The sequence below is a fragment of the Ursus americanus genome, chromosome 3 (assembly GCF_024610735.1).
Source record: "Ursus americanus isolate L20-20 chromosome 3, mUrsAme1.1.p, whole genome shotgun sequence".
NCBI lineage: Eukaryota > Metazoa > Chordata > Mammalia > Carnivora > Ursidae > Ursus > Ursus americanus.
In genome coordinates this window covers 23729978-23754795 of record NC_142129.1, presented here as the reverse complement: position 1 = coordinate 23754795, position 24818 = coordinate 23729978, and the positions used below count along the sequence as shown (strand labels likewise).

Below are 24818 nucleotides of genomic sequence, written 5' to 3'. Positions count from 1 at the left end.
TATGCTTTTGTGCTAAACTACCATGAATGCAAAGGACAGAGTCCTTGCACATACATCTTTGTTTCTGTAGACTAAATTCCTTAAAGTGGAATTGCTGGGTCAAAGGACATCTACATAATAAGTGTTAGTACAGTTGTCAGTTTGACCTCCAAAGATGTTATACCAATTTAGGTTTCTGCCAACAGTGGGAAAATAGCGCTTAGAGAAGCACATGAAAATTGAAGGCTCATTAGACAAAAGCATGGGCAACAGTGATTAGATTCAACAGGAGAGCCAGACGGAGGTGGAAAAATTATGGTAGGATGCAATGAAAATTCCCCCAAAATCTAGATCTACACTTGACAGATCTCTAAGGGAGGTCTATTCCTTCTGGAGGAAATGTGTCCAAGCACAACACATCCAAAGTTATTCGACAATTTTATAGGAAGTCAATGAGCTGTAGATCACTCTATCTTACTTTACGACTGCTGCTGAGAAACGGTGAAGCAGGTAACATTTAGTTAGACTTGTGGTACCTAGACATGCAGGTTGAATTGGCTCTTCTTTTTAGAAAGCAGGAAAATACATAAAGGGATTTCATATCCTGAGAGGGGTGGGATAATTTGTCCTCCACGACCACCTGAGACTGCTCCTTTATTTTAATGGGTTATTGGACATAACTTCTCATTATTATTGCCTTTGGGTAAACATCTGTTTTCTGGGAATTTGATGGAAGTATCCTCTTGAGATTCTGGAGTTGGCTAGGTCTGAGGTAAGAGTTGTCTGACCTTTGCCTGGCTCGTGCTGCCAAGTTACTGCCTAATGGAATGTATGTGGGTAGAAAATCCTAAGCAAAAAAACATATTTAATTGTGGTAAAATGCACATTACAAAAAATTTACAACCATTTTTAAGTGTACTGTTTGGTTGCATGGTAATACTGAACACTATTAAACTCGAGAACTTTTCCATCATGCAAAACTGAAACAGTTGTACCCATGTAACAACATCTCTCCATTCCCTCTTCCCTCTAGCCCCTGGCAGCCACCATTCTGCTTTATTTCTTTGAGTTTGACTACTCTAGATACTCCATTTAAATGGACTCATACAGTATTTCTTTTTGTGACTGGCTTATTTCACTTAGTATAATGTCCTTGAGGGTCATCCAAGTAATAGCATGTATCAAAGTGTCCTTCCTTCTTAAGACTGAATAATACCCTATTGTATGTGTATACCACATTTTGTTTATCTGTCCATCAGTGGACATTTTGGTTGCTTCTGCTTTTTGGTTATTGTGAGTAATGCTGCTGTGAACATGGGATACAAGTATCTCTGAGACCTGCTTTCAATTCTTTTTTTTTTTTTTTTAATGATTTATTTATTTTTTACAGAGAGAGCGTGTGGAGCAGGGGCAGAGGGAGAGGCAGAGAGAGAAACTTAAGCAGACTCTACACTGAGTGGGGAGCCAGACGCGGGGCTTCATCCCACAACCCCGAGATCATAACCTGAGCCGAAACCAAGAGTCAGACGCTTAACCTTTAACCGACTGTGCCACCCAGGCATTCCTTCAATTGAAGATACCCAGAAGTAGAATTGCTGGTTCTTATGGTACTTCTGTTTTTAATTTTTTGAAGAACCTCAGCAATTTTTCTGCTTCATGTCTCTGATAAGTTAGCAGTGGAGACTGGGGAACTAGGAGTCTTGAAGACTTGTCTGGCTGTATAGCTGCCTAAACCTTAGCTGCATGAATTTAGGTGGTTAGGTATGCAAATAATGCATTTGACTTAAGTTTATCGTCCATTTTTATGTTCACCTGGTTTCCAGTATATATTTGTGGGCTGGAGAGTTGACCACATGCATATAAACTGTTTTTTGTTTTGTTTTGTTTTTGGGGTTTTTTTTGGGGGGGGGGGTTGTTGTTGTTTTTTTAAACAGTGGCTGCATACAAGTCCAGAGACCTGGATTTGGAGGTGGACCCAGATGCAATGCAGGATGGTGTTTGATCAGTCTCCGTGTGTAGTTTCAGGCATTGACCTTAGGTGTTATTGCTCTGTGCACGCTGTGCCTTTGATCAAGGAACTTCGTTTCATTTAGTAAGCCTCTGTCTTCTCTGCGAAATACAGGGAGAGGGTGGTATATCTAAAGGAAGAAAGACCTGTGATGTTACCATCTGTTTATCTTGGAATCTTTTCTTAGCATCAAAACCAAGAATAATTTATATAAATACAGAAGAGCTGTATCCTTTGGCTATTTTTCTTTGTGCCATTGGCTGGCATTCCTTAAGAATTACTATATTTTTCTTCATAATTCTTCTTGGAGGTCATGATACACTTCTTTTAGTCCAGTTCACCATTCTAACTTTGGCCTTTAGTTAATTTACCTGAATATATATATTCCCTTTGTCTGAGTGACTTCTAAATGCCAGCTCATGAGCATGCTGGAGAAATGGGTGTGCTTTGAACTGTAGTGAATGCAGGATGGCTTTTCTGCACTGGCTCTGCTCACCCAGGCAACACCTAGCCCCCAGAGCAATAAGGATTTATTGGAACTCTTGACAAGGTGAATACGTTAGCCCCCACTATTGCGTAGGTTCCCCTGTTTGGCCTTTTGGTGAGTGGAGACATTTTCTTCATAGACTAGCATATATTTGCAGAGAAAATGTTGCCTTTTGTTTTTATCCATGTCTTAATAATATCCCCCTTTCCCCCAGTAATTCTTCTCAGATGCCATTAAACAAATCCTCTTTCTTCATAGCCTTGGGCCTCTCAGTTTTATTACTGCTGTTGTTTTAAAGACTGAGTGACATTGTGTATATTCTACACAAAGGCATAAGTATCTCTGTGTATTTTTGCGGCTTGTGTGGCTCGAACTCCTCCAGGGAGAGTTCTGGACGAAATGTTTGAATTTCCCCTGACTGCTGCTGACCTTAGGAATTTTGGACACAGATGCCTGTGACTGACACTTGTGCAAGGGAGAAACTTCCATCCTCTGGAGGAAAGCAGTGGGAGATGGTAGCTCTGATGAGAGTAAGAAGAACCATATGGGAGACACTAGGGGCAGTTTCCCGTATTTCTTCTGGGGCCTCAGCATTCTTTGTTAGGGACACCGTGGTATTACAGTTAGGTATTGGGATACGGTAATGAATAAGATGATGGAGCATTTGTGCAAACACAGATTATACTTTTTACATATATTTGCATGCTTGTAAGGACTGAAGATTCTGGAGGATTAATGAAAATACTGGCAGCTGTGTGGTTATTTTCATATAGTGGTCTCTGTTTTTCTGTGATCCTCATCAGAATTACTTGAAATATTTTCAGTGTCAGAACCGTATTTTCAAAACTGTGTATGTGCCATTATTTACCTCATACATAAATGAAGGAATATTTTGAGACCATTTTAATGTTACCGTTGTCAAGTCACTACTTCTAGAAATCTTTGCCTGTCTCTAATGGGTCCTTATATAAAATGTTTTCACATGTATTTGTGGATCTCTTGCCTGTGTATGCTTTTAATTAAATATTTACCAAACTGAATGTTTATCAGGAAGCAGTGATGTCCACTTAAATGAATGCTTAATGTCAGTAGAGACTCTCAGCTTCTCCACAGGCCCTGTGTTAAGCTGGATTTCTACCTTTCCTCTCAAAACAGATAAAAGCATCTGCCCATCCAGCAAGGTGGTGGGGGGTAAAGAGTTCATTTTGTCAGAAATACATCAAATAGAAATGCTCCTTGCCTCTGCTCTTACAGAGGCTTGTAAGCACTATAGGTTAACATTCCATTGATGAAACTGGAATATGCTCAGAATAGTTCTGACTCTGTGGAGGAGTTGGGAGGGGTGATTGTAGATGAGGGAGAGCAACATAAATATATGTGAATAAACAACCAGCCTTAGCACCTAATTACAATGATTTCAAAGTGGGGGGGTGTTACACAGTACAGCTAGGCTGGATTGGAGAGGTAGGAAGGGAGGATTCGTTTGTTTCCTTATCTTTGCAGTGTAGATGTATAATTTTTTGTCCATTATCTATAAAATTGCTTAGGTTCCCCAGTTTGGCCTTCTGTAAAAATTGTTTTAAGAGAGATCCGAGCTCGGCAATATCCTAATGAAACATAAATTTCAGCTTTTTGATTGTGGTTATAAAAATAAATAGTTCACGGGGCGCCTGGGTGGCACAGTGGTTAAGCGTCTGCCTTCGGCTCAGGGCGTGATCCCGGCGTTACGGGATCGAGCCCCACGTCAGGCTCCTCCACTATGAGCCTGCTTCTTCCTCTCCCACTCCCCCTGCTTGTGTTCCCTCTCTCGCTGGCTGTCTCTATCTCTATCAAATAAATAAATAAATAATCTTTAAAAAAAAAAAAGAATCATTAAAAAAAAATAGTTCACATCTAGCAATTGCTCATTTTCTTTCTAGTAATATCAATCAATACTCAGCAGAAGAATTAATCACCACTACAAAAGCAGATATTTCTTTAACCTGAGTTTCTAGTCACCATCAATCCAGTAGAATTAATTCCAGCCACTAAGGTAAAGAATTCTAGAATTATGTCAGCAAATCAAGGATAAATAAAACTCGACCATTGAAATGGTAGAAGTGATTGAAAAGTATCTTCATCAAATACAGAACAATAAATTTTACAACGATAGTCATAAATTAAAGGAATTTTTTTTCCTTTGTGCAAATTTATTTTTACATCTGAAATTGTTTTTAGGAACTAAAAGTTCCAAAGCTTTCTGCTCTAGTCAGGTAACAGATTTTTTAAAAGAAAATGAAGGATAAACATTTTATTTTTCATACCTGGTTTTTCATACCATGTTTGTTCCTATTTGGTTTAAGAGTGTTTACAGGGATTCATAAAATAGAAGATAACAAAAGCTCCCAGAAAGAGGTGGAGAAAGTTAGAATCACAATAGGTAGGATCATGTAATAGAGGATGAGGCTAAGACTCTTGTGCCTTAAGGGAGAATCTAGGTGTGTGCAGACTGGTGTGGTGTCGAGAGCCACATGTGGCTCCCAAGCACATGAAAGGTGCATGGTCCGGATGGAGATGTGTAGGACTGCAGAATGTACACCGGATTTCAGTGGCTTCGTATCAGGTAAAAATAATCTCAGTATCCTTTTCATATTGGTTATTTGTTGATAGGACGTTTTATATATTTTTAGTTAAATAGGAAATATTATTAAAAATAACTTCATCTGCTTTTCCCTTTTTAATGTTGCTACTAGAGAATGTGAATATACATATGTTGCTCTTATTTGTGGCTCATGGTGTTTTTGTGACCCCGTGCTGTCTGGAGGAGGTAAGTTTGATGTCCTCTTTGGGGGTTGAGTGGTGGCACAAGTGCTTGCACCTGAGGAGCTAGCTTGGCTGGGAGGTAAGCCCTGCCCAGAAGCAGGACCGAGAGGCTCCCCCTCAGCAGTTCATCTGGAAGCTCATCCTGTGTCTAGGTGAATGGGTCATTAAAAGTTGTTTGAAAATGTAAAAATATGAGATGTATATATTTTTAAATTAATACGTAAGGTGCTTTTTATTTAGCAGGGAAGAAAGATTGAGCATACATAAATCTTGGGGAGTATTATGGAAGGTCCAGTTTTGTCTAGACAAGTGAAGACTTAGTCTCTTTGTTCATTGTCTTCCTAATTTAGGCACGGAGTATCCTCTTAAAATATCTCTAGTTAGGGGCGCTTGGGTGGCACAAAGGTTAAGCGTCTGCCTTCGGCTCAGGGCGTGATCCCGGCGTTATGGAATCGAGCCCCACATCGGGCTCCTCTGCTATGAGCCTGCTTCTTCCTCTCCCACTCCCCCTGCTTGTGTTCCCTCTCTCGCTGGCTGTCTCTATCTCTGTCAAATAAATAAATAAAATCTTTAAAAAAAAAATCTAGTTAACCTATTAATTGAGATTATTCCCCACACTCTGCTTTAATTATCTTTGGTAAATAAAATCTTCAACAACTAGTACCTACAAAATTAATCTAGAAAATGTGTAAATAAATACTAAATAGTGTATCATTCTTTAAAATGTCTTACTTATCTCTAAGTTGGGATGAATATGTATGAACTACATATTCTTGTTTGCTGTGGCTCCTTAAGGAGAAAAGTGTATTTAATTGAGTCTTTCTACCTAATGATTTCAGTAGTCTAATGATTTAAGTCAACATGCATCTTATTTATGCATATATGTATGTATTCATGTACTTATTTATCACACATGCACTTATTTAGCACGAACTTTGTGCCAGGCTCTCCTCCTAGAAAATCAGTACATGTTTACCTAAACATAACTGACACATAGAGCTTACTCTGAGTCCGGCCCTGTTCTAAAAGCGTTGTGTTTATTAATGCATTTCTTCCTCTGACTGTGAGATAGGCAGACTTATCCATGTTAAACTGAAGCACAGAGGAGTTAGATAACTTATCCAAGTTCGCACAGCTCTTATGTAGAATTGCTGGGAACCAAACCTTGCAGCCTGGTGGCTCGAGTCCATGCTCTTATTTAAGCTGTGTAAAATAGTTTGTTCTACTTACTTTTGTCTTCCGGTTGCATTAGCTGGACTTTCCCAGATGGCGATGTTGTCTTTTCTGGGGTGCATAGAAGCTTTTCATAGCTACCTGGAAATTCTGTCATGAGAGTGATGGGTCATTTAAGAGCTTATATCCAGAGGCAGGGTATTTATTACAGCTCTTTGTGAATTTATGATTGGCCATGTGGAATAGTGGGTGGGATTATATGATAATTATGCAAAATAGCTTTACATAACAGCCCTAGTTATATGAATACTAAACTCAGGCTGTGACCTGGAAATGTTGTGGGTATGCAGTTGTTTTTCTCCATTCCTTATTCTTTATACATGGTTCAGATTTTGTCATTTTGTCATTTCATTATCATCACTACCGTGAAGTCTATGAAGTTCTTTGTTAGTTTGACTTTTTGAGAGATCAGTTGGATGAAGAATATCCATCCATAGATCCTCAGAATTCTTTAGTGTGGCCCACAGCTGTTCTGTTGAACTAAATTGCTTCCATGCTTTATAAGAGATTGTGATATAAATTTGGTCTTAAGTTTTTATCTTCATTTCTCTGAAAGGTCCTGAAAGGAGTACTCTACAATCTAATGGACCAAGGACGAATCAAATTAGATTGCCCCTCACCCTTTTTTTTTCTTTGAAAATGTGTTTGAGAAACAAATAATATGGGAAGTTACATATATTTTGCTTGCTTAACCTGTTACAGGAACGGCTGTGATTAAGGCTTTATCATGATTTCAAAATACTCCTCTTCCTTCTCTTTTAAATAAATATATTTTTTGTCATATAAAACAGCGGAAAGGTCAACAACTTGACAAAGTAGTCCTCAAAATTGATCCTTCTCATTTCAAAGGTGTCCTTTAGAATTTTATGTCTGTGGGCGCCTGGGTGGCTCAGTTGGTTAAGCGACTGCCTTCAGCTCAGGTCATGATCCCGGGGTCTTGGGATTGAGTTCCGCATCGGGCTCCTTGCTCGGCAGGGAGTCTGCTTCTCCCTCTGTCTGCTGCTCACTCTGCTTGTGCTCTCTCACTCTCTCTCTGACAAATAAATAAAATCTTAAAAAAAAAAATAGAATTTTATGTCTGAAAGGACTCCTGATTACACATATCCATTCATGCAACAGATAGTTACTATATACCCTCCTACTCCTGTACAGGCCCTGAGACAACAGTGTTAGTGAGCAAAAGGCATGACCTGCCTTCTTCTGGAGCTTACAATCTATGTGTTCCAATATATTGTAGTAAAGGTAAGATAGGAATTACAAAGGCCTAAGAAAAACGCCGTATAATACACCATATCAGGCTATCTTGGAATTCGAGAGTTCAGTGATAGTGTATGCTCTAAATTTTCCGGGTGAAAAAGTGAGACCCAAAGTTGGGATGTGATTCTTTTGTGAGAGAACTAGTAGAACCAAGCAAGAGCCCAGGACTCCTTGGGGTCATTGCTGTTAAGAGAGATCAGAGATCAGGCCCTTTGTGTTATGTACATGTAAAAAATACTTGTATACTAAACATTCCAGGAGTATCTTTGCTTGATAAATGAGGAACCTATCTGCATTAATCTGCTACTTTTTAACTCCTGCCATTCTGTATGTATTTAACCCACAAGCACAAAACTAAAGTTATGATTTATTCAAAGACCTTGCTAAGATACACCGTTTTAATTGAAACTACTTAAATTGTGGCTCTTTTTAAAGTGATTGACAAGTCAGTGATGGGTATCTAGAGATGGCTTCAAGGTACAGAAACAGATCTCAGAATCCACAGGAGAGGGACATAAATGCTAATTATACATTGACTTTAATTCTTGGTTTATCAGGGCTGCCTGCAGGTGTGTGTCTTGGCTATGGGCTGTTCTTGGGGCCTCATTTGTATTTGAGGTTTACTTTAATAATGTTGCCTCCCCAGAGAGCTCTTTTTTAATCTCTTACTTTCAGTTCTTTTCCGAGATAAAGGAAGAAATTAATTGGGAGATGAATGTAATTATTGATTCTTTAGGTTATTGAAGATGAAAGTTTTGTTTGTTTGGTCTTCCCACTTCATTTCCTGAAAGTCAGTTTTAGGAATAGAGTGCCTTTTGGCCTTCTGAACTGGAGGATGGCCAGGTGTTCATTTTTGTTAATTACCTATTACCCCACCACCACCACCACCACCATCGTCACCACCATTACTCACGTGGCCTTCTGTATGAATTAATGCTCTCTGCATAAAGAGCTAATGTTACTCTGCAATATATTTGCATTGAAGAGCTGCTGTCCCATTCCTGTCTGCTGAGTTAGAGGCTTGGCATTGGCAGGTACAAGGTAGCCTTGAGATTCACTTAGTTTATTTTTAAGCAAGGATGAATGTTTCCATTGTAGTAGAACTGTGGGCTTGAGCTTGTTAGGTGGATCAGGTGAGAACACAGATATGCGGACCTCTTTCCTCACTTCCACATAATTTTTGCCTTCCCACCAAGTGCCCCCAATTCCACCATATTCTTTGGCTTTGCCCTTTTTAAATTTAGCCCTGAGTTCCTTTACACTCCTTGGTGTGGGCACCCTTGAGGTTTAGCTCCTGTACGCTGCCAATTTCCTGTGTGATTTTGCCATGACTTAAACAGATATCCAGGTGCTCTCCTGGCTCTCTTCCTGCTTCTATAAGTTAGTTGTAGGGCCTTGCCAGTGTACAGAGTTCCAGGGTATGTCACTGCAGACAGCTTGGGGACAAGCTTTTCCTCTCCAAGGGATTTGAGTCAGCCATGCTTCCGTTTGTAGCCCCTCTCGTTCCTTGTCCTGTCTTTGGCCTGTATTAATGCTGGCCAGCTGCATACAGGGAAACTATTAAAACGTCTCTGAAGGAGGCACTGGTTGTTAAACCCCATCCCACCCCTAGTCTGATCATATACTTCATAGGTACCCATCTCCTTAGCTTTAGACAAATTGGTGAGACCTAGCAATAATTCCGGTGTATACAATCTGACTTCAGGGGCCTTCTGTATATTTTCTTCTTGTCTGTCTTGTTGTGTTATGACAGTACTTCTCATAAGAAAGATTTACCTTACCTTCAGTCCTTAATTGGCTTTCTCTCTGATAGGACTCCCTGTCGCTCTGAAACCGTGATTAGATGGAGCATTCAAATGAGTGATCTGACAGTCCGAATTTTGAGGCAGCTGTCCTTTTCAAAATTTCTGTATTCATTTTTAAAATGAGTTTTTGAGGAACAGACAGTTTGAAAGGATTTTAATCGTGCTCACCAGCACTGTGGCTGAACTTGATGTCTGTGCAATATGCTGTCTTTAAGCTGATCAGTGGGAACTAACGACATGTTTAGAAAATGAGATTCTAGACTTTCTGACTACGAGGATGGCTTCAGGATGCTTGATCCAGTGTATTTTCTTCAGTGCAGGTATATAAACCTTGGCCATGGCCAAAACCAGGCATATACCTTAGTTCTGTAAGACAGACACTGCATGTTTATTAATGGATACCACATACTTGTTTCTTCTTAAATCTTTTCATAAAGATCATTGCTCAGTATGTCCATATCCATATGTTGTATATTAGGATTAGACAACTTTCTCATTTTAAGTTCCTAGCTTCCTAACCTATTTGTATACCTACCCTTTCTTCATTCGAAATTTAAAGTTTTTCTGGTCCATTCAGTCCTTGTTTTTTTCCTCCAAAACTTCCTAACTTCAACTGTATTGGTCCTGGGTGTAGTTAGCTGTGTCATTTTATTTACATACTGTGATACCAGTCCCGAGCATCCTTGTGACTGTCGTTTGTTCTCCTTGATGTTTCTTAACTTGGTTCTGGAAAAGTTTTGGTAGACTGAAATTATGTGCAGCTTTTCTGTAGAGGCATTTCATGATTTAAAAAACAGATCTTCAAGGAGTCTGAAAAGGTTAAAGAACTGCTTTACACATAATGTTATCTAGGAGTCCTGTAGGTGTATTGCCAACCTCTTTTCTGTCAAGTGTAATATCTGTGGGACCTTAACTGTTTGGCCATTTGTCTTTCTCTTTTGGTATCAGTCTTTTAAATTTTTAGCAGTTTTAGGTTTATAGCAAAATTGAACAGAAAGTAGAGAGTTCCCATTTACGCCCTACCTCTACATAAGCACAGCCTCCCTCACTGTAATAGTCCCCACCAGAGTGATACATTTGTTATAATTGATGAACCTACATTGATATATCACCACTGAAAGTCCATAGTTAAATAGGGTTCATTCTCGGTGTTCTACGTTCTCTGGATTTTGAGAAATGTGTAGTGGCATGTGTCCATCATTATTGTATGATACAGAATAGTTTCACTGCCCTAAAAGTCCCCTGTGCTTGTCCTGCTCATCCCTCTCTCTTTCCCCTGACCCCCAGCAACTGCTGATCTCATTGTCTTTATAATTTTGCCTTTTCCAGAATGTCATATAATTGGAACCATACAATATGTCACCTTTTTTCAGGTTGGCTTTTTTCTCTTAGCAGTATGCATTTAAGATTCCCCTATGTCTTTTTATGGCATGATAGCTCATTTCTTTTTAGTGCTGAATAATACTCCATTATCTGGATGTACCGTAGTTTGTTTATATGTTCATCTACTAAAGGACACCTTAGTTGCTTCCAGATTTTGGCAGTTATGAGTAAAGATGCTGTAAACATGCTTATCCAGGTTTTTGTATAGACATAAGTTTCAATTCATTTGGATAAATACCAAGGCGCGTGATTGTTGGAACGTATGGTAAAATATGTTTAGTTTTATAAGAAACCACCAAGCTGTCTTTCAAAGTAGCTATGCTGTTTTGTATTCACACTAACAGGGAATGAGAGTCCTCTCTGCTCCACACCCACTTCGGCATTTGTTGTCAGCGTTTAGGGTTGGGCAGTCCCAATGTAGTGGTAGCTCATTAGTTTTGTAATTTGTATCCCCAGTGATATTTGATGGAGAGCATCGTCACCATCTGAAGGTCTTCTTTGGTGAGATGTCCAGATCTTCAGCCCATTTTGAAATCAGTTGTTCATTTTCTTCCTGATGAATTTTTAAAACTTTTTGCATATTTTGGTTAACAGTCCTCTATCAGATAAGGCTTTTGCTGATATTTTCTCCCAGTCTGTGGTTCAGCTATCTTTCGATTGTTGTTTTTTAAAATGGTCGGCCCAGAAAATTCAAAATGGTCGGCCCAGAGTTGTTTCTCCTAAACCATGTGAAGCAACTGCGAGGCTGCCCTCAGGTGACCTTTCACAACACGTGCCTGCTAGTGAGCTGTGTTGCAGACTCGCAGCCTTAACTCCCTTGATTCTTTATTTGCAGGTCAATGTAACTGTGGACTACATTAGACCAGCCAGCCCAGCCACAGAGACGGTGCCTGCCTTTTCAGAGCGGACGTGTGCCACTGTCACCATTGGAGGAATGTGAGTGTTCTGACCAACAGGGACTCAGCCAGACCTGCAAGTTGTCCTCAGTCACGTCTCTCCTTTCTTTTCTCCCTGATTTGCTTTCTGTTGCTCTTAACACAGTGGTTCTTAATTATTATGTCTGTGTAGCACTTCACATTTGCAAAGCATTTCATAATCATTCATTAGCTAATCATATTCTTTCATTATCGTTTAAGATTTATTGGGCTCTGTGTGCTTGGCACTATGTAGCATACATTATTACTATTAATAATGCCATTTATTGTCAGGCCCTAGGTACTATCCAACATTAGGTGGAAAAATTATCTGCACACTAATTTAGGAAGTTCAATTATAGACACCCCTCCCCCCAAAAAAGGGAGGGCAGGGGAAGAAGGGTTCATTGGACATTTTCTTTATATGGATGTATGTTGTCAGTAGATGATGGGGCCTCTTTTGTACTGGCCATATCCTGTTCTATTCCAAAGTCTCTTGGGAACTTGGTTGATGAACAGTCTTTTAAGGGAGGTATCTGATGGGGGAAGGAGGAAGCCTGCAGCCCGCTGCGCCATGCTTCCACAGTGAATATTAAAGCAGTCAGTCAGTCCCCAGTAGCAGTTCTTACTCTGCGTAAAATATACCAGCATGATAATTGTTTCCATTTCTAGTTAACAATCTTAAGTGCTGTTTGTTTACCAAACTGGTATTTTTCTTCTCTTTTAAGGGGACATAGTGGAGGGGAAGAAAAGAATAGGTTTCCCATCAAAACAGGGATTGTCTTGTTGAAAGTACAATGGAGCCCATTAGGAGAAACACCTCTAAGCTACAGCGTGCCTCTGAAAGGAAAGAGAGGATCCTGCAGATAATTTACCTTCCAGAAGCTCTCTTAACCAAAAAGGAACCTTTTCTGCTCATTCATGCTATCACACTTTGGCAGTAACTATTTTTGGTCACTGTTATCACTCCTATATTTATGTAAACGTTCCTGTTCACACAACAGTCAGAGACTTCGTGGAGAGGAACTCAATACAGGCTTTTGTTGTCACTACCTTAACACCATCACAAGTGACAGGCTCTATTAGAAGCAGAATCTTGACAAATCAGATAATATTTTTGACATGGGAGAGACTAGGATATATTTTGGTCATTTTTCTGTCTGCACGTTGCAATAATGATTATTATCACTTTGTCACTGCTTCTTAGGAGCTGGATGCATGCTACTCTATTATGGAGAGCTGGAAAGTTAGTATTCCTATATATTAAAATTTTAACTGTCACTAACAAGGAGTCATACAGTAAATAACTGCTCCTGCTGTCTAACATACTGGTAAAAACAACAGTGTCACTACTGTAAAAATCCACATCTTTATTTTTGTAAGATGGTTTCCACCTGTGTTTAACAATCCATCAGAGTAGGTTATTTCATTTAGTTACCACTGTGGTATACTCTTAAAGTAAATTCACACTGCTTAAAATTTTACATAATCTGAGTGTGTTACAGAGTCTATTCTTTTTATAGGACAATTTGAAACAGCTAGTTTAAAAATTCCATAGTAGGGTGTTGTGGACGTGCTCCATGCCATGAAACCTTGAGGTTTCGACAGTGTTGATCTTGGCTTCGAAGGAGATTACTCCTTCAGGCTAGCATGCCTTTCTGCAAAGGTTGGGTGGCTCTCTGTACCAGCCAAGGTTTTGGTCAGATTCTCAAGCCTTCATAAGAAGGTATCAGTCTTTTTTTTTTTTTTTTTTTTTTTTTTTTTCAGTTTGTTTGATTAACACAATTTGATGGGTCTTCATTGACAGCATAGACTGTCTGTACTTCAGGTTCATGCCAGAGATGATAACCTTGGCCTTTCTCTACCTCTCAGTTCTTGTTAACTGGATTATAAGAAATATTATTTTTGTGTGATTTACCAATTATTTACCAGCATATTGATTCTTCTAGATACCTAAATTGTCTCCTCGATTAGATCAGCCTAGCAAGGTGCCTGGGAAGCATTATGAGTTCTTTCTACTAAACTATGTGAAGCAACTGCAGGGCTGCCCTCAGGAGAAATAACTGAGATTTATGGATACTTTTGAGACAAGCTCTCACTAGACCCTAAGCTCCCTAAAGATAGGGATTTTTGTCAGTTATATTCCCTGTTGTAGTGTCGGTATTCAGCGTACGGTGGGAGTTTCAGTAAATTTTTGAATTACTTGTTTATTATATTGCTGAGTGTCCCTTACTGAAGCATAACAGGGAATACTGGGACACTTGTTTCTACTGAGCCTGGATTTTGTTATTATGTAATCAATACTGGAGAAGTTGTATTGGATAGTTTTCCCTTTTTGGTTGGTTATTGGGATGTCCTTGCCAAAGATAGGTTGCTTCTGGAAGATGAACCTTTTAATGCTTCTTATGCTTTTTAGGTTCCATTCATACTCAGAGCGTCTCTTTACTTATCCCTTTGCCTTGATTTTGTTTTTATTATTCTGAATTTTCTGTACTTTTGCAAATCTTTCCAAATAATATTATAAAAGAGTTGTATGAATAAATAATGTTCAGATACTCAGCTTATAGTTAAAATTTAGGTTATACTAACAGCGTTCTGAGTGTAATGGTTAAGTATTCAAAAACATTGGCTAGAGGAGGGATTTTTTTTAATCTAAAATATTTTCATTTTCAATGTAAAAATGTACATATACTTCCAAATCTTTGATGTATGGGCAGAGTAGGTCAACTATCTGATAACCTGATAAATTGTATAACTTCCTCTTCAGAATGAGTACTTAAAAACACTAATTGATGAAACCCTAGACTTTTGTGGTTTACATCCCCCTCATTTATTTTGGAGCCATTTTAAAGCCATTCATCTTATTAAACCTTTTAAAAGTATTCATCTGTTTTCCTAAACACATGCTTTTGTATACTCCTATTTCAGTTGTTAATAAAATATTTAATGAAGTACATAATTAAAATAACAAGCACAACCAGCATAAATAGTTATGAGGACAGAAACAAAAGGCTCAACAGGTTGGAACAGAAGTGCACAGGTATGTCTGAGTGGCCTTCAGTCAGTCTGATTGGCATCAGCCGAAATCCTAGAATGGACAGGTCAGCTCAGGGAAGGTCCTTTAGGAGAGCTCCTATAGTAATGCATCACCTGAGAGACAGTCTTTGTTCAAGCTTGTAGAAATGTTGTAGAATTAAGAAGTCATCCAATCCAAATTATGCCTATCATCCTCTGTAGGCTTATAGACCAAAGTATGGGCTTTTATAGCATCTAGAAGCTTTCCTGCTGTTCAGGAGATCAGCTGGGCTCCTCTGGCTGTGGAAGAGCTTCTCTCAAGCTGCTGATCATAGGGCAATGAGGAGGAGGAGGCACATGAGATGGAGTCTCCTGCAGTTACTTCAGAGCAGATTTTTTGGTGTATTTCACGTGTCAAAGTGTATGAATTGTCTGTATCCTCACTAGGGTTCAGTCTAGTCCTTCTGTTTTGCTTTTTGGTGTAGGGGAGGGAGTTGAGTCACAGGATCTCTGGGAGACACCTCTGGTGTGACAGTCTTCTCTTCCTATCTCTTGCCCTCTAGAGAATCAATGAAAGCGAGGTTCATCATTCCTCTAATAGATTAAAATTTTTTTCTTGATTAACTTCACTGTAGAGTTGGCAAGAGTTGTTATCTGTTAATCAAAACAGTTTAAATAAAAAATAAAAAGATCAGACTTAGAGTTGTTTCTCATTCTCTGGCTCCCGGGCTGGGAATTAGCTGAGGCTTTTAGGCTTGGTTTGTGACATGAAGCTGTCAAGATGGCGCTTCCTGTTAATTACTTTTTATTGTATTTAAGACACTTAAATAACTCTTCTTGTGATTTAGTCTTCTATGTAATTAGCTTCAGTGATTAAAATCTCATTCTTTCTTTCTTGTCAGAGCCTTCTTGAAGAGTGAGATTTTTCTGGGGTGACCTTTTCTTGTGCTGGACTTCCCAATTACTTGGAGCTCCAATTTGGCAGACCCATATTATAATGTATTAACTGGTTGCTCAGTCTTTCTGTATGTCACCTTTTTTAAAGAAAGGTGTTAAGATTTGTTCACATTTATAAGGGGGCACCTAAAAAATACAACTTTAGGGTTAAGCCTCACATACTCACATTCACACTTAGTGCCACTCCAGCCCTGGAAAATCATTAACAGATCCAGCAGATACAGGATCACTTAAGATAGTTCCCCAGTGTGTCTCATGTGAAGTGTTTCACAATGGTAGGAGACCATTGACATGACCTGTTTGGGGAAAGTAAAGAATGGCTTAGAGATGAAACTGTAGAATAGGAACAATTGGAAAGTGCCTGTTTTTGTACAATGTCATATTTTGCGGGGGAGGTGATTTTTTCCCCCTAATATTCTTTTTGAAACCATGTTTCCCTCTACTGCTTTCCTGCCTTGCCCTTTTGCCGTCTGCTCCCTTGATACCCACACAAGCATGAGACCTTGCTGCCAGAGGTATTGTCGAAGATCTTTTGGACTTGGGACATCTTAGTTACCTCTTTGTTCTAATGACAGTCATCCAGCAAACCTCAAAGCCATCTTTTTGAACTTTCTTTGAGTCTCTTTGGATTCTTCATAGGTAGAGCTTGTCTTTTATTATATTTATGTAAAGCAGACAATCATACTTGCAAGGGATGAGACTTCTGCTTCTTTTTTCTTTTTCTCTCGTTCCAGTTTGCAGGAATACTTCTTTCCTAAGGTCTTCTGTAAGTGACTGAAGCTCAAAGTCAGGTCTAGTCCTTCTTCTAGAATAATCTTTTTTTGAATCCTAGTTTGGTTTTTCTCAGCCACAGTAGAAATAAGTGTCCTACAATCCCCAGCTTTTCTGTCTTGAGTGTTTTTCTGTAGCTTTAAGGCTTTCACCATCAGGCCAAACCTCCCTCTCGAGTTTTCAAATTTTAAAACATACTAATATCTGACGTTCAAGCTAAACATAGGAAGAAAGTGGCATCTTGAAACCCAATTTTCTGGACCTAGTGTTCTTATTTAGAGCTGCCTACAACATCCTGAAGATACTCTTTTAGCACCTGAGGAAGTACGGAGACATTAATGTCACTGACTGGGCCACTGCCTCCCACAGATGCTCCCATGGAAGCATAGACACTAACTTCTTAGCTGTGTCTGCTTCTTATTTTTTTGGACAGTTATCCTTATAACTTTATAAATTAACACTACTAGTTTAAAAATGTTTAACTTTATCCCTTTGCTTCCTTATATAAAAGAGGAATATTTTTGAATGTTTTCACTATTACTTCTTTCCTTTAACCTCCAATTTTGTTATATTATTTAAGTTTTACCATTAGCAAACTTTTATAAAGTTCAGTTACTGTTTCTGATTAACTTTATAGAGTATTTCCCTTTCTGAAAGATTAGAAAGTTACAATGCTACCTTTTTTGGACTTCTCCTTCCTTTTAAAAGTTTTTCTTCTGGAGCACCTGGGTGGCTCAGTCAGTTAAGTGTCTGACTTTCGATTTCAGCTCAGGTCATGATCTCAGGGTCATGAGATTGAGCCTGCCCTGTCCTCTGGCTCTGCACTCAGCTGGGAGTCTACTTGAGATTCTCTCCCTCTCCCTCTGCCCTCCCCCCACCCCCCACACTTTCTCTTTCGTTCTCTCTCAAATAAATAAATAAAAAGTTTTTATTCTATTTCAAGATTTATTACATTACTCCTCTGTCAGTGTAATTGTCTTCTAAGCTTTGCTTGTAAGTTTAACGCAAAAGTTTACCCTCCACTCCCACCCCATAGCAGTTCTAAGTTACTGTTGGACCAAGTAGTAGAGTGAGAGTAGTAGAGTGAGAAGACCTACAGAAGAAGAAATCCTATGTCATTTTATCCCCACAGAAATGTTAATTCTCTGTGTGTGTTTTTCTCTATGTGTGTGTGTCTGTCTCTTTCTCCATTTTGTACTTCTTTTTTTGTTTTTGTTTTGTCGTCGTTTTTTAAGTGGGAGCCCAGCTTGGGGCTTGAACTCACGACCCTGAAATCAAGACCTGAGCTGAGATCAAAAGTCAGATGCTTAGGGGCGCCTGGGTAGCGCGGTCGTTAAGCGTCTGCGTTCAGCTCAGGATGTGATCCTGGCGTTCTGGGATCGAGCCCCACATCAGGCTCCTCCGCTAGGAGCCTGCTTCTTCCTCTCCCACTCCCCCTGCTTGTGTTCCCTCTCTCGCTGGCTGTCTCTCTGTGTCAAATAAATAAATAAAATCTTAACAACAACAAAAAAAAAATCAGATGCTTAACCAGCTAAGCCACCCAGGTGCTCCCATTTTGTACTGCTTCATATGCACCAGCCACATGTATCTCAGTTCATTCTTTTTGTGGTATTTCCTTTTGATTTGGTGAAGAACCTTGATTTTACATGTGTAGGTGGTAAAGCTTCTGAATTGCTGCATGTCTGAAGATGTCTTCATTTTGCCTATATTCTTGATTATTAGTTTCTCTATGAAATTCTAGCTTCAAAATTACTTCCCTAAGAACTGTGAAGGCATGTTGTTCTATTGCTTCACCAGTCATGAGAATTCGATCTCCATTCCTTTAATTTCCATTTTGTTTTCTGGCTCTGGAAGATTTTACAATTTTCTGTTTATCTTTGGTTTTCTGAAAATTTATTAAAATATTTCTAGGTGTGTCCTTTTTTGCTGCATACTCAATGGGCCAAACACTCATGTCTTCAACTTGGAGATTGTTTTTCTATTACTTCTTGAATTATTTTCTTTCTCTTTTGCCTCTGACTCTACAAATTCTGTCAGTATTGTATCTTACGCTTCACATCTCTGTAAATTTTCTTCCAAGTCTTCCTTTGCATTTTTGTTCTACATACAAGGAGCTGTCTTCAACTTTATCTTTCAGCTTGCTTCACCCCAGCCAGCCATGCACATTGAGTCATCTCCATTCATTCTCACTCTCTTATTCATTCATCTCATTAGTTCATTTATCAAGTAGTTATAAAATGCCTGGTGTGTACTAAGCACTGTGTTAAGCATCAGGAATGTATTGGTAGTTCTAAAACAAAATTATTTCTTTTGCTATGAAATTTACAGAGATTATTCTCTTAATCTAGCCCATTTTTAATTGTTTTTTATTTCAGCGCTCATATTTAAAATTTTCGTTCAAGTGTTTTAATAGCATCCTGTTCCTACTCCACAAATACAGTACTTTGTCTGAGAATAGTATTTTAAGATTTAAAAACCCTCTTCCATTGAATTATCCCCCATGACTAAATGTTCTGTTTATTCTGTTCCTTTTCTTTCATAAATCCTCAAATATTTGGGAACTTTGATTTATATGTGTGAAGGAAGGGCCAGATGGGGGTCGCCTTGGTGTCCCTCTGCAGTTGTATATGCCTGCTTCCCCAAGATGTCTGTCGTGAAAGGGCGTAGGTGAACAGGAAGTATCAGAGGCAGTCTTCCTTGTGGGGTGCCTGAAAATGTTTGGACCTGGGGCATAGAGGAAGCAGACAAATTTCAGACCCCACTAAGACTGTCTAAGCAAAGGCAGCATTCCTTGGCTGGTAACGAGCTTACGTGTACTTCACTGGGGTGGGGTGAGAAGGGGATGTGATGTGTTTGTCTGACTCAGTCTCAAATGCTGTGTCTCTGTGTTTCTTACAGGCTACAACCGCCATCTAAGGTCCTTCCCCAGTTAAATCACCTACCCTCTGTTCTATAACCATGAATTGTCCTATACATGACCTTGGTAATTTGGGGAATCTCGCTGGCGTAATGTTGAAGTTGTATTGGTTTAGAAACGATATTCCCAGATACTTTAAAATATTGAATTGATAAGTAAGCCTTCTTCCAATTAAAGATAGAGCTTTAGCAATAGAGAGACTTAGAAAAAGAAAAATCTCAGAATGTAAAGTTGAAAAATCTACCGCAGTGACTTCTTTTGTGTAAGTCATGACTCCTTAAGTGTCTTTATGCTTTCTGCTTGCTTAACTTCGGTAGCACCCTGCTAGGGTAGTTGAAAAAGCTGTGAAGACACTTCCTCTAGTATTTAAACAGTGGATTAATGAAGAAGGCTACAGCCTGAGTCGGATTTTATGTTTTGATTAAAATTGTCTCTAGTAAAAACAAAGTCCTTCTAGAAGGAGGAGGAAGCATGGGAGCCCTGTGATTTATGGCTCCTCTGCCAGTAGAGATTTAACTGTACCCCTGTTTTTAGTAGGGTGGTTTTTGCTAGTACTTGGGCTAGAAAGTTCTGCAGGGTTTAAGTAGTCTACCCATAATCCAGTTTTTCTTCTCAAGCCCTGTTTGTTCAGGGGTTTCGGGTGGTTTTATAGAATGTGAACTTAGGAACACAACATAGTATGTGATATAAGAAATGCCCATGCTTGCTGGTAGATTCTTTCTTGGGTATTTGCCAAGGGTCAAAACCCTGTGCTCTTAATAACTTTGTGGGAATCATAGGGACAGGAAAGAGGCTGGCTGATCCAGCTCTTTTGAATGTGGGTCCTGATTAATTGCTCAAATGATGTTCCCAAAACCTCCTCACTGTGGTGCTTTGTATTTTGTCAATAAAGGCCCTTGAGGCACTGCCAGTTCTCCACCAATCAGATCCCATCTGCTTTCTGTCTTTCAGGATTTGTGCAAACTTTCTGATATGCTGTTAACACAGTTTCTTGTTTTCTACCACCATTAGGGCTCTATTCTTGTCCATATCTGTCTTTTCTATCATTTCGGTGGGACCTTGTAAAGGATGTCATTTGGACATAAGTTCTCAGTCTGCCATTCTGACCTCCCTCAAGCATTCTTTCTTTATTCTTCTGGATAATGCAATTGATGTGATAAGGAAAGGGCACATTTGACATGGTTACCAATAAGCAAAAATTCTGTGTCTTTTGTATGTCATTTCTCAGCACCTTTCTCTTTACAATTCCTGTGGCCAGCACAGTACAAAGTGGTAAGGTAAATAGGAATGGAGTTTTTGTAGAGTCTGCTATCTCCCAGTCATGATGCTGCCTTACCGGGGATTTGCCCCAGTTCATACTAAGTGAACTGATTTTTTTTTTTAAGTAATAAAAAATTGCATACGCAACTAATGAATCCTTGAACACTACATCAAAAACTAACGATGTACTATATGTTGGCTAATTGAACATAATAAAAATAAATAAATAAAATAAAACCACAAAAAATGGTAAAGTTTTCAAAGGTCTAGGAAATAAAGGGAAATTATCCATTGTTTAATCATGCTAATATAATAGATTTTATGTGGAGGATATTCCTTTTGAGTACTGGTTATTTCTTGACAATTGAATCTAGGAACCGGAAAACTGACTACTTGGCCTAGTGTTGACATGAAGTCTAAAGCAAGTTGTTGGGTGTCTGGCTGTTGATAAAAGTAGGCTTTAGATGAACAACATGAAGTAAAACCTCAGCCCTGCTTCTGGATAGCTGTGCGGTCTTGGGCCTTAGTTTTTTCTTATGTAACTTAGATATAATAATCCCACACCTCATCAGGTGGTTGTGAGGATTAAATATGCTAATGCATTTAAGTGTTCAGCATATTTACTAAGACCTAACAGTCAAGTTCATGTATATCAGCTCCAAGCCTCTGAACTCGACTGGTCACCATTGATGTAATTTCATATTTAGGGGCTTCTGTCCTCTCTCTCTCTCTTTTTAAAGTTTATTTATTATTTATTTGAATAATCTCTGTACCCAATGTGGGGCTTGAACTCATGACCCCAAGTTAAGAATTGCATGCTCTATTGACTGAGCCAGCCAGGCACCCCCTGTCCTTTCTTTGTCCTCTTTTGCACAGTTCTGGCTATTTTTTTTTTCCACTCAAACTTCTTTTTTTTTCTTAAGGATTTTTCTTGAATGTTTTTACGTTTCATCCTCTTCTCAGTCTTCACACTCTTCCTGGCCAAGCTAATCCACTGATAAATTGCTGCCTCACAGAATATTCTAAGTATTAGCTTAAATAAGATGTAGGAAATGCCTGCTATGTAGTAGTTGCTGCAGGTTAATTAAAAAACAAAACAAGGGGCGCCTGGGTAGCACAGTCGTTAAGCGTCTGCCTTCGGCTCAGGGCGTGGTCCCCGTTCTGGGATCGAGTCCCACGTCGGGCTCCTCTGCTGGGAGCCTGCTTCTTCCTCTCCCACTCCTCTGCTGTGTTCCCTCTCTCGCTGGCTGTCTCTCTGTCACATAAATAAATAAAATCTTAAAAAAAACAAAACAAAACAAAACAAAATGCCTCATTGGATTATGGCTTAGATTTTGTAGCAGTCCATTTTTTTTAAAGATTTATTTATATATGAGAGAAAGAGAGGTAGGAGAGGGGCAGAGGCAGAGAGAGACAAGCAGATGCCCCGTAAACCAGGGAGCTTGATGTGGGGCTCGATCCCAATACCCCAAGATCATGACGTGAGCTGAAATCAGGAGTCAGATACTCAACCAACTGACCCACCCAGGCGCCCCTTTAGTAGTCCTTTATTTCCATTCCAGGCCCTTCAGTTGGATTTACCTCTTTTCTCACTTTTTAAAAATTACCCGGATAGCTAACTTATATCCATTTTTCCTCTAAGTCTTTTTCTTTTTTTTTTTAATTTATTTGACAGAGCACAAGCAGAGGAGGTGGCAGGCAGAGGGAGAGGGGGAGGCAAGCTCCCTACTGAGCAGAGAACCCAACGCAGAGCTTGATCCCACCTGGGATCATGACCTGAGCCAAAGGCAGACACTGAACCGACTGAGCCACCCAGGTGCTCCCCTCTAAATCTTAAACATATACTATGTTAATACAGTAATGATTGATAAGTACTTGCATAAAGGTACAAGTGGTATTCATAAGTAAGTTTTCATGTTTCAAGAAGTTTAATGCACATACAGTTTATCCCTTAATAAAAGGAATTTATTGAAAACGTCTTGGGGTGCCTCGGTGGCTCAGTTGGTTAAGATCTGACTCTTGATCTCTGCTCAGGTCTTGATCTCAGGATCCTACGTTCAAGCCCCATATGGGGCTCCACACTAGGCCTGGAGCCTACTTAAAAAAATCTTTCAGAGCAAGAGGTGTGCTAGCAAGCAGCCTATCTGGATATAGTGCTATAGCTAGTGATCTACCCGTCTCCATATCTGAAGTGGTTGAAGAGGCAGAGGGCTACTAATCTTAGGTTTCTAGGAAGTGCTTTTCTGTGCTGCCCCACCTGAATAGTTCTACTGAAAGTTGTATTTTGTGGAACTTACTGAATGACCCTCTCTGTTGTGATGCCCTTGTGAATTTTTGTGCCATCAGTAAAAATGTGTTTACAAGTGGAACTTGGAGAGAGGAAATAGTTGGACCTTTGAAGTCAATGTGTATGATAGAATTTGGAGATGTTTAATAACAGCATGAACTTCCCAACAGGTAAAGGAAACTTGGGACTGTCTTCTATCAAGTTTCTAGTGTGGGTTTTACGTGGAGCTTTTAGATTTCTGATATATCTGCTTACATATCAACTATGACTCAGCAGACTGTTGCCTTAATGTGAGCTCCTATTGTGTTAAAATTGTGATTTATAAACCATCATATATTAGGTCAACAGCAAGGGGAATTATGTTATACTTCTTAGACCATCTCTTCTTCACCAACCTCCTCCTCCCCGATCATGCTGGCAGTGATTGCAAAATCACTTTTTTTCTTTAAGGAGCAGCTATACAGAACATTTATTCTTGTCACCACTTCCTCAACAACCTCCCTCTGAAACTGTTCCTTCACTTGTCATTTAGCACAGCCTGTGGCTGTGGAGTGATCAGACCATTGAGTGAGGGTTGACCACAGAAGCTCTGTAGTGGCTTACTGTGTGTTTCAGCCAGGAACCAGAATAACCCTGCCCTCCCCAAAGAGTAGGAGAGAAGAAGAAATTTCAAAATCCTTAGCCTTTTTGTGGGGCTCATTTGTTGCTTATACTAGAGCTAAGAAGCATCTAGTGAAAAAGTATTAAGTCTTCGAAGTCTTAGAGAAAAATGTTGACCCCCAGAAGACAACTTGGTTTTGACATAGTTTTATAAGTAGAGACTCATTTCTAGAGCTTTTACTTGCAGAGATTCTGAAGGCAGGTAAGTCTAAAGCAGTTACATATTCTAAACCACAGCCACACTGACATTGGGCTTGGTCCAGTTGCTTATGGATGCCGGGGAATAAGAACACCACTCTCCTGTTCCTGGGGTGCCCGCTGGCTGGGTTGTGGACTGTAAACTGTAACAGTACAGGCAGTGGAATTCTTTACTGGGCCCTTTTTTTCTTTCTGACCCATAGGACAGAGCTTCTCTTGAGCTTCCACCCTAAGAAGCAACTTGTGCCAAGATAATTTTCTTCTAACTTCTCTAGAATGATTGGGTTTGCTAAAAGAGCGTAGAGTTACTCTTCCACTTAATAGTGACTTGGTACTTCTCAGAGCAGGATGACAACCTTCCAGAATCTAGAGTGTTATTTTGACTTCTTCCTCTAAACAAAGCATTGTTTATGTATCTCAACGTTTGCATCAACTAGAGGACTTGAAAATGACTCTCTGGGGCTACCTCATGCCCATTTTGGTCTTTACTGGAACTCTGTGATTTGGCTGGTTCTACTTTCACTGTCAGAGCAGATCATTCCAGATGCCATTATGTAATTTTCTGTCTTGGGGTGTGTGTTTGTGTGGGCGGGTGGTTTTGTTTTGTTTTTAAGTGGTGTTTAATGTCAGGCTAATAATAAACTGGGTACGTAGGCCTGGTTTTGTCATAATGGCCACGAGTTTGCTTATTTGTCCCTTATTCGCCTGAGAGGCGGAGAACTCCCCCTCCCCAAGTGATGCCTGCATTTTGGAGGGGGCTCATCACAGCTGCCTAGAAAATGCCACATGGCAACTGGCAGTTCTGTTCTGAAGAGACAAAGATGAGGAATCTGAGGAATCTTCTCTCTGGTTGCTCTCACAACCTATCACTTGTCTTCCTGTGAC

General features: G+C 39.5%; 1 protein-coding gene across 1 annotated transcript in view; it reads left to right on the top strand.

Annotated features, from left to right (window-relative positions):
* SND1 (staphylococcal nuclease and tudor domain containing 1) overlaps positions 1-24818 on the top strand; it is a 406385-nt gene that overhangs the window by 169747 nt on the left and 211820 nt on the right. Inside the window, exon 12 of the mRNA XM_045792715.2 lies at positions 11790-11890. Coding sequence (XP_045648671.1) covers positions 11790-11890 — 101 coding nt within the window. The remainder of the gene's footprint in view (positions 1-11789; positions 11891-24818) is intronic.